The sequence below is a fragment of the Zeus faber genome (assembly GCF_960531495.2).
Source record: "Zeus faber genome assembly, chromosome: 20".
NCBI classification, from domain to species: domain Eukaryota; kingdom Metazoa; phylum Chordata; class Actinopteri; order Zeiformes; family Zeidae; genus Zeus; species Zeus faber.
In genome coordinates this window covers 14,779,892-14,790,427 of record NC_137207.1, presented here as the reverse complement: position 1 = coordinate 14,790,427, position 10,536 = coordinate 14,779,892, and the positions used below count along the sequence as shown (strand labels likewise).

The window sequence follows — 10,536 nt, the reverse complement described above, 5'->3', positions numbered from 1 at the left end:
GAGGAGAGCATCGCTAGCGCCATGGTGGTGTGGAACAATGACATCCTGCCCCACTGGACACCATGTAAACAATTACATATACATAATGTATATGGTATAGATATACATTACATATAAAATATCAATATAGAGTCGTATTATGAGCCACGTTGTCAATATTGGAGTGTGTGTGTGTGTGTGTGTGTGTGTGTGTGTGTGTGTGTGTGTGTGTGTGTGTGTGTGTGTGTGTGTGTGTGTGTGTGTGTGTGTGTCGGTCACAGGAAGGCCAGTCGTCGGGCCAGGGAGCTGTGGTGGCAGGGTTTACCTCCCAACATCAGGGGCAGAGTGTGGAGTCTGGCCGTCGGCAACGAGCTCAACATCACCACTGGTAACACACACACACACACACATTATTTTACTGGTATCAAAGTGAGGACCCGTGTTTCTGGTGCACTTGTAAACCTACAGATAATAAATTTGGAAACGCTATTTTTTCCCATTTCCTCCCCTCTCGCTTCTGGCCCTGCCCTCTTCTCCTCTCCTCCACGCTTCTCTCCCTCCGCCCCACCCCTTCCCTCTCCTCAGATCTCTATGGGATCTTCTTGTCCAGAGCGAAGGAGAAGTGGAATACTTTTGTGGAAACCGCCTCAGAGAGCGATGCTGATGGTACTTTCATAATATTATTTATGATATTAAATAATTTTTACTCCTGTAACAGTTGATGTGTAAGAGATCAGTTATTTTTTTGAAAAACTTTACATAGACAGCGGTTCCAAAATGCTTATTTTGTCTTATTTTATTATTCTTTTCCCTTTACGTATAGTATTGTGTTCTGTGATTTTGTGTTCTGTTAATTAAAAAAATAAATAAAAATAAGTAAAGAAACAAAAATAAAAAATAGATATATTCACTAGACTGGGGAAAGTTTGCTCACACAGGAAGCGACATCATAGGCACATCAGGGAATAGAGGTCCATCAGATATGCTGTAACACAGGGGGGAAAACCTTTTCTTTTGCAACGGTACATAGTGGCACGTTTAACAATTTAAGAACAATGCAGCCGAAAGAAGAAGAAGTTCCCTTTGTACACAAGCAATCGAATGCTTAGAGTTGTCGTTCTGTCTTGCGTCTCCGCAGACAGAGCGCCGCTGGCCGACAGAGAGTCCAGCCTGGAACTGATCAAGCTGGACATCTCCAGAACCTTCCCCTCACTCTTCATCTTCCAGAAGGTTTTTCTTTACTCCTCGTACTCATAAAACACACAGGAATGATTGCATATTTCATTATTACATATTTTACCCCAATATGTATTCTAACCTCCATTAGTGTAAAACTAACTAATACTTGCATCCAGCATCATCAAGGAAAATGTAACTTGGATATACTGATTCGGTCTACGACATATAACCCAAAGTGTGTGTATTGTAAATGTGAAAATAATGTAAAGATGTAAAAATAATAATAATGATAAGCATAAGACGAGCGTATACACTGACTATGCGCTGCCATCCGCAGGGAGGCCCCTACCACGATCTGCTGCACAGCATTCTGGGAGCTTACACCTGCTACAGGCCCGATGTGGGATATGTGAGTCTCACGCACGCACACACGCACACACACACACACACACACACACACACACACACACACACACACAGACCTCACTTTGTTTTTATTTACTTATTTATTTATTTTTTATAATCTGTGCTGTCAGCATGATGGGTATACAACACAGATTATTTGTGTGTTATTGCATCAAGGACAGAGTAAGTCTGCAAGTGGAGTTCAAGTTCTCAGGGTGAGACAAATAAATATAGAACCAAACAACATGTACATGGAAAAACATAAATATCGGATGACAACATGTATGGACAAATCAGAGTTAATTAAGTCATGTCATAGTTATAGCAGTAAATGAGGGAGAAAAGGAGAGGGATGCAACCAGTAGGGTGTTATACACATACACTACTCACAAAAAGTTAGGGATATTTGGCTTTCGGGTGAAATTTATGGAAAATGTAAAAGGTTCACGCTTCAGTGATATTATATCATGAACTAGGGCATTTAAGTAGAAGCATGCAATGGTGATTTCCTCATCTCAAACAATTTATTGAAACAAAAGCCAACAACAGTGGTGGGTATCCCACAACAAAAAATGTCAATGTCTCAATAACTTGTCATGTACAGCTTGACAACGACGGCTCATGCTGTTCACAAGTCGACTTATTGTCTGCTGAGGCATGGTCCCCCACTCTTCTTGAAGGGCGGCCCTCAGGTCATTGAGGTTCTGGGGTAAAGAGTTACGAGCCTCTACACGGCGACTCCGCTGATCCCATAGGTCTTCTATGGGATTCAGGTCTGGAGAAAGTGCAGGCCACTCCATTTGAGGTGCCCCAGTCTCCAGCAGCCGTTCCCTAATGATGCGACCTCGATGAGCTGGAGCATTGTCGTCCATTAGGATGAAATGAGGGGCACAATGACTGGAATAATGATGTCATTCAGGTAGTATGGGCTTGTCACTGTACCATTCACAAAGTGTAGGGCAGTCCTGTATTGACTAGACACACCTGCCCACACTGTAACACCACCACCACCACCACCAAAGGCTTGTCTGGTGACACCAGTGGCTGATGCATAGCGCTCTCCCTGACATCTCCAACATTGTTGGCGGCCATCATTTCTGCTCAACGTGAATCAACTTTCATTAGAGAACAGCACTGAGGCCCACCGGTGCCTCGTCCAGCGTAAATGCTCCCTGGCCCATGCAAGACAATGATGCCTGTGCCTGGTGGTGTGGTCAGGCAGACCACGCTGATGTAAACGGTTTCGAATGGTCTGACGTGACACTTGGGTGCCTCTCACCTCCCTTAAATGTGCCTGGAGTTGAGTGGCATCATCATCCGCTTCCACAGGGCACTGTTCACAATGAAGCGCTTATCAGTGTGGGATGTGGCCAAAGGACGTCCACTTCTATGCCTTTCTGTGACTCTTCCAGTGTCTCTGAATCTCTGTTGCAACCTGCTGATGACACTCTGTGACACTCTAAGCTCAGTGGCCACTTCCCTCTGAGAACATCCTGTTTGAAGCCTCGCAGTGGTGAGGTACTGTTGGTCAGTTGTTAGGTGTCGTCTTGGTCTCATTATGTCAAAATGTGAACAGCATGATGAAGAGGACTGTTTAAATATCAATTCTAATTGAACCAGGAAATGTATTGGTCGATTCATGGATCAAACACCTGTTGTGAATTTTGCTGTTCAGCTCCTTGTTAGAGAACAGCAAGTTGTGCAAAAAGTACTGAAACATTGAACAGTTGGACATGTGCATTCAAAAGTTTAGAGAAGGTCAAATTAAGTTCACCTCTAAAGGTTATAGTGCATTTTAGGTTCATCCTGAAATTTCACCCGAAAGCCGAATATCCCTAACTTTTTGTGAGTAGTGTATATGCACTTACCTATACATATACATATATACTTGCATATACACTTACCTATACATATACACCTGCATATACACTTACCTATACATATACACTTGCATATACACTTACCTATACATACACACTTGCATATACACTTACCTATACATATACACTTGCCCCCTAAACATACATATACGACTATACCGTATAGACCAGGGGTGGGCAAACTTTTTGGCTCAGGGGCCACATTGTCTTTTAAAATGTATTTATTTGCATACATATCAAACATAAACAGAAAAAAAGCATTACAGTGTTAATACACTTACCTTTTAGTGGGAACAGTGTTGCTGATCACCCACTGGTTTTGTTGTGGCAATTCTCAGAACAGATCTGAGGTGTTCATCACTCAACTGGGATCTGTGGGTTGCTTTGTTGGTGTTCACACACATACGTAGAGCCAAACAACACCAGCGTCCCCTGTGCCGTCTTCTGGATGTTTGGAAATTTGGCTGCGCTTAATGAAGCATAAAACTCATCCAGTTTAAGAGAGTTGAACTTCTCCTTTGAGACGGTGTCACATTGGAGATCAATCAGTTCCAACTGCAACTCCTGTGGCGCCGTTTCAGGGTCTTGTGAGAAGGGACATGACACCAGCTGAAGTGACTTGTCAATTTTTCCAAAATCAGAGAACCGACGGCAGAATTCTTCGTGCAGGTCATCCAGTGATTTCCTGTATTTTTTCACATGTTGCGGGGCCTCTTTCAACGTAGCCAGTGTGGGGAAATGAGCGAATGACTTGTTTGGCATTTGCTTTGAGAATAAAGCTAGCTTGGTTTTGAAGGCTCTGACGTTTGTATGCATTTCATGCACAAACTGGTCTTTCCCTTGTAGCTTCACGTTCAGCTCATTCATGTGTGTCAGTACGTCCACAGCAAAAGCTAAATCACAAATCCAATCTGTGTCACTCAGCTCAGGAAACTTGTCAGCGTTCTCAAGTAGCTCCAAAAATGAGATCATCTCCTGTTTGAGCTCCCACACTCGTTGACATACTTTCCCCAAACTTAACCGGCGGACATTAGAATGGTAAAGCAAGTCCCTGTGATCAGCGTCAGTTTCTTCAAGAAACTTAATAAGCTGACGATGGAGAAGGCCCCTCGCTCGAGTAAAGTTAACAAGTTTTACAACTGGCTTCACCACGTGGTCAAGCTGCAATACCGATTTACACAGCGCTTCCTGGTGAATTATGCAGTCTAGGAAAATTACCTCCTGCTCACGGTTGTCCTCTTTCACCCTCCCCTGGATTCTTTTGAGCAGTCCGACGTTTTTTCCCGTCAGATTTGGCGATCCATCTGTGGTAACGTTGGCGAGCGTACTCCAAGGTAGCTTGTGCCTCTTGATGACCGCCGACACACTGTCATACAAGTCCCCTCCCCGTGTTTACCCTTTTAGGGATTCCATGGCCAAAAACTCCTCCGTTTTCTCAAAATTGTCATTAATCCGTCTGATAAAAATGAAAAGCTGAGCGGTGTCCTTTTTGCCATTACTTTCGTCCAGTGCCAAAGAATATAATGTAAATGGCTCCACTTTTTTGCTTAGCTTGCTAGCTAAGTCTTCGTCAATGAATTCGACACGGCGAGTCACTGTCCTGCGTGATAAGCGAGTTTTTTCAAATTTGTTCTCGCTCCCAGGACACGAGATACCTGCTGTCTCTACCATGCACTCTTTGAGAAACTCCGCTTCAGAGAAAGGCTTGCTGGCTTTTGCTAATTTGAATGCCAGCAAATAACTTGCCTTCGTGCTTGATTCTTGGATGGCAGTTTGTCGGATAAAGGTGTTTTGCTGAGCCTGCAAGCCAGCTGCCAACCTACAACAATTACATATACTAAATATATATGTATATATATACATTATATATAAAATATCAATATAGAGTCGTATTATGAGCCACGTTGTCAATATTGGATTGTGTGTGTGTGTGTGTGTGTGTGTGTGTGTGTGTGTGTGTGTGTGTGTGTGTGTGTGTGTGTGTGTGTGTGTGTGTGTGTGTGTGTGTGTGTGTGTGTGCGTGTGTGATGTATTCCTTTAAAACCGCAATCGTTTCTTGGCAAATAAGACATACAGCCTTTGACCGGACTTCAGTAAAAAAGTATTTCGTTGTCCATCCCTTATTAAACACTTGGCACTCACTGTCGACTTTTCTTGTCTTTGGCCCACTCATTGTTGCAGATGGGTTCAGAGTAGTAGCAGAGTTATAACAGAGAGTAGCTCGGGCTCCGCAAAATCAAGTCACTGCGCCTAATGCGCCACCTGGTGAAACGCCAGGCATTACGGGTCAAGGTGAAATGAATGCAGTCATAATTATGAATTCTGTACCAATCTTCGGCGGGCCGGATTAAAAAGACCAACGAGCCGGATGTGGCCCCGCGGGCTGTAGTTTGCCCACCCCTGGTAGAGACAAACATCCCCTTATGACAAGGATGACTCATTGAGATCAGTATGTATTCCATTTAGCATCAAAGTTTCTGTCTGACCTTCAAACACGTAGATGGCTTCAACTTGTTCCTGCTGCATGCAAATCAATGCAGGGAGGAATTAACAGTTCCTTGATTAAAGCGATGGAGGAACAACCCTCTTTCCTCTTTCCTACCCCGTGCGACTGCTAATGAGCCAGCGCCCGATCGATGAATCACTGATCTGCCCAGCTCACAGGAGAGGCATCCCCCCCCCCCCCCCCCTCTCTCTCTCTCGCTCTCTCTCTTATGTGATCATGCATGAGGTCAATAAAAAACAAAATTCATTCAAATTCTGTCTCACGCCCTTCTCTGCCTAAATTCCCATCTCTCTCTACCTCTCTGTCCATCTGCTCCTTGTGTGTGTGTGTGTGTGTGTGTGTGTGTGTGTGTGTGTGTGTGTGTGTGTGTGTGTGTGTGCGTGCGTTCGGCGCATCTCCCTCACCCCTTCTTCCCTGTGCATTCAATTCAAAAATGCTTTATTGGCGTGTCAAATCGAAACAGAAAAATGTAAATGATTTTCTCTCTCTCTCTCTCTCTCTCTCTCTCTCTCAAGGTCCAGGGAATGTCCTTCATCGCGGCCGTCCTCATCCTGAACATGGAGGAGGCGGACGCCTTCATCTGCTTCGCCAACCTGCTCAACAAGCCGTGTCAGATGGCGTTTTTCCGGGTCGACCACGAGCTGGTGAGCGCAGATGACGGAGGCAGCCGAAATGATAAAACAAAAGATGGTTGAGCTTTTAAGCCTGCCAATCCGACAGGAACAAACACGGAAGTCCATTCACCTCGGTGGCAAGGCGGATTCCCCGAGCGAAAAGCTGTGGCGTTTTGGGTTTGCTCGCTTGCTTTCTCATTCCCCCTCTCCAGGGCTCTCTCTCCTTCCCTCATCGGAGCGCTCTCTCTTTCTCGCTCGCTCCCCTGCAGATGTTGAAGTATTTTGGGGCGTTTGAGGTGTTCTTCGAGGAGAACCTGCCGCGGCTTTTCAGCCACTTCCAGTCCTCCAGCCTGACCCCCGACCTCTACCTCATCGACTGGTGAGGCGGCGCTTGAACCTTCCCTCGAACCCTCACTGATTTTTTTTAATTTTTTTTTTTCAATCATTATTCATTATTCATAAAAATACTTTTAGAATTTTAAAATATTTATCCGTTTTATTTATACTTACTTAGAAGTCCCACTTAACTTAAAGGGTCCTTGGAGCCCAGCATAGAGGCCGGACTTGTCCACCTGCAATAAAAAGAGAGACATTTTTAACCAAATAACACCAATACTTGCCTTTTTAAGGCAAGTATTGGTGTATAGGTGTATATTATTGACATGATATGATATTGGTGTATAGGCCTTTGCCTTTCTTTTATCACTATAAGAGAGGGGGTGATACACTGCTGCCAGTGCAAAACCAGCCCTATAATCAAACCCAACCGTAACCCCTTAGTCCATTCACAACCCAAATGACATAAAGTGATGGAAAATCACGAAGGGAAAAAAAACAATAATTTCCAACCCTCTCCTTCTCTCTTCTTTTCCAAACGTTTCTTCCTTCTCCAGGATCTTCTCGCTCTACACCAAGCCTCTGCCCCTGGACGTGGCGTGCCGGGTGTGGGACGTGTTCTGCCGCGACGGGGAGGAGTTCCTGTTCCGCACCGGGCTCGGGATCCTCCGCCTCTACCAGGAAGTCCTGCTGCAGATGGACTTCATCCATATAGGTGAGAGATGACGATACTAATAACTTTATTTATATATCACTTTTCTGGTATAACCAGTGGCACCACAGGCTTTACACAGAATACTGAAAACTCCATAAATGTGAATTTATGTCAAATATATTTGGAAGATATGTAGTTTTTCAAACGCAATTAGATGATTAGACGCCTTATTTAGAATGTAATTCATCTTTGAAAAGCCTAATTTACATTTCATTTAAATTACATTTAATTTCCAATACACATTGCATTACATTTTCATACACAAGAAATTTGTCATGGTGGGGATTGGTGCCTTTCTATACAGACTACTCGCTAAAAAGTCACAAAAAGTTTTTAAATGATAAAATACCAAATAAAAATTGCCAAATAAAGACAAATAGACCAAACAAAAAAGAAATAGCAAAATATATGTTAACATACAGAATATACCGATGCGATTCTTTGCACAGGATATACAATTTATTTTCTGTTCGGTTCTGTTTCCATTCAATTTCACTCTGATCCATTTCTCTGGTATTCTGTTACATTTTTATTCCACTGTATCTCTGTTTTTCTAGCCCAGTTCCTGGCGCGCCTCCCTGACGAGGAGCTGCTCTCCGAGCGGCTCTTCTCCTGCATCGCGGCCTCTCCCATGCTGAGCGGCAACAGGAAGTGGAGCCAGGTGAGTAGGTCACCGCTTCCTGTCGCTGATGGACAGACCGCTGCATAATATTTTGTTTTTAACAGTTTGTTTTTTTTCCATGATGCTTTTTTTTGTTCCATGTGACTTCAATGGAAAGTGGGAAAAGTGCAATACAAATAAAATGTTATTATTATTATTATTATTATTATTATTATTATTATTATATAACTTTGAGCTTCTAAGATCAAGTCACATTTGTGCTCAATCTAAATCCTGAGTAGTCATAACAGATTGTAAACAATCCAATACTACAACCACCTTAGTAATATTAATGGATAGTATCGTAATAACTTTGCACACAGCGCCATTTGCTGGTGAATGTTGTAGCTGCAGTTATTTCACTCTTGACTCCAAGACGTACAGGATGTATTTTTTTAATATTTCACCCCCCTCCCTCTCCAGGTGTTCAGCTCCCTGATGAAGGACTCCAATGAGAGTGAGAAGAGTGTCGCAGTCTCACAGAAGAGCTGACACCCATCTGTCTCCTAAAGCTTTTTTTTTTAATGCAGAATTTCACTACACGTTACACCCACCCCTCCCCAGAAGGATTCCTGTCCTCCTCTGACCTCCCCCTTTCGGGATACGGGTCTCGGGCTGTTACAGTATTTTCTCATCACCGCCACCTAAAACGTTACAGATGACTCTAACACACAATGGAGAGAAATGAATCACAAATGGCGTCACTAAATAACATCACTTAGAAATGAATTTGGGCTGCAAGTGTGTGTGTGTGTGTGTGTGTGTGTGTGTGTGTGTGTGTGTGTGTGTGTGTGTGTGTGTGTGTGTGTGTGTGTGTGTGTGTGTGTGTGTGTGTGTGTGTGTTTTTCCTCTTCCCGAGTGACAAAAACACAAAAGACTGGAAGGAATGAGGAACAATAAGTGCTAAAAATGTACTCCTCATCCAACTATACAATATTGTTGTAGCTATTTTCTTGCACATTATTACTATTTAATACAAATGTATCATGATTATTATAAAAAAAAAAAAAAAAAAAGAGACAGACAGGATAATGTAATTCTAGACACAGTATCGGGTACTGTATTTTGCAGGAAAGTGCACTCCAAACAATTATTTAGAAATATCTGAATCACTGGGTTCTGAAGCTCACGGGGGAAAAAAAGGGCCTTGAAACGTTTTGGGTCGTGTTTCGATGGCGAGATGGTTTATGATGTGAAGTGAATGTTTTAAATTATTACTAGTTATTGAGGTTTTGCAATACGTCTGCGATCGTGAAAGTCGTACACTTGTGGTTATTTAAATGGACACTAGGAGCGTATGTCGCGTATGCTTTACACTCGATGCGTTTTCAGCTTTGTTTCTGCGTAATTTGTTTCTTGATTACGATGATGATTTTTTTTTTTCCCTCTTTAAGGTAATTGTGACATTTTATATTTTAGCAGTATTACACAAGCAGCGTGTGTGTATGTCTACTTTTGATTTTAAACTCCTGACAAATATATATGTTCACTGTAATTGACTTAATATTTGAGAAGCCTAGTTGCTGTTGATGATGATATTATGATGAAACATTCCTTGTTTTTTTTATGGTATGACTCCATAGGTCGTGAATCTGCCGTGTGTCTAGTGGATGCAACGTTTCATCCCTGCATCATTTCTTGCTCCTCTTTTATACTATTCTTTGACTCCTGTACATCTTTCAAAGTAAGGAAAGGACGGCATGGGTCCATTAAGAGCAATTGTAAACACATTTGAAAATCAAGCCGTATGTACCTGTGGTGCAGTGTACAAGAGCACAGCTTATCAATCATAATTAAAGGAGTAATATGAGCATTTCACAACTGCCTTCAAGTCAGGGTGTTTTTGGGTGGATCAAAAGTCCAAGATGTATATAGTTTCATTTTAATTTAGTAGTTAAGGTTTGGGTGGGGAACTGTTTTGTTCTATTTCGGGCCAGATTAAGAACTTCATGTACGATAGGGGACCGTTGACTATTATGAACCATTAAATGAGTCTATTAACTATCAAATAAAAAATAGCTTTTTTCCAAAATAAAGTTCTCAAATATCTGTGTTGTGGAAAAACGATAACGAACGAACGCCAATAAAAAGGGGAAAAACAAACATTGAAATAGATCAGTAATGGATCATTCGGTGTGGACCACCTGCAATTTCCTTCATCCACCACCAGGAGGCCGATTGGGAGGCGCTGCTTTCGCGGGCCGAAAACGGTTCTCCCGTCGCCCGCCAGGGGGGGGCGCTGTGGGCAAGCCCCGTGACCC

At 42.8% G+C, this 10,536-nt stretch overlaps 1 protein-coding gene across 1 annotated transcript in view; it reads left to right on the top strand.

Moving 5' to 3' along the window:
• LOC307245573 (TBC1 domain family member 12-like) overlaps window positions 1-9,006 on the top strand; it is a gene marked incomplete at its 5' end in the record, with an annotated part of 25,475 nt that extends 16,469 nt beyond the window's left edge. The window contains 11 exon segments of the mRNA XM_080021217.1: window positions 4-55; window positions 58-64; window positions 261-367; window positions 565-645; window positions 1,118-1,209; window positions 1,496-1,567; window positions 6,465-6,593; window positions 6,833-6,942; window positions 7,457-7,614; window positions 8,172-8,275; window positions 8,699-9,006. Coding sequence (XP_079877343.1) covers window positions 4-55; window positions 58-64; window positions 261-367; window positions 565-645; window positions 1,118-1,209; window positions 1,496-1,567; window positions 6,465-6,593; window positions 6,833-6,942; window positions 7,457-7,614; window positions 8,172-8,275; window positions 8,699-8,767 — 981 coding nt within the window. The 3' untranslated portion in view covers window positions 8,768-9,006.
• Between the last annotated feature and the right edge of the window lie 1,530 nt (window positions 9,007-10,536).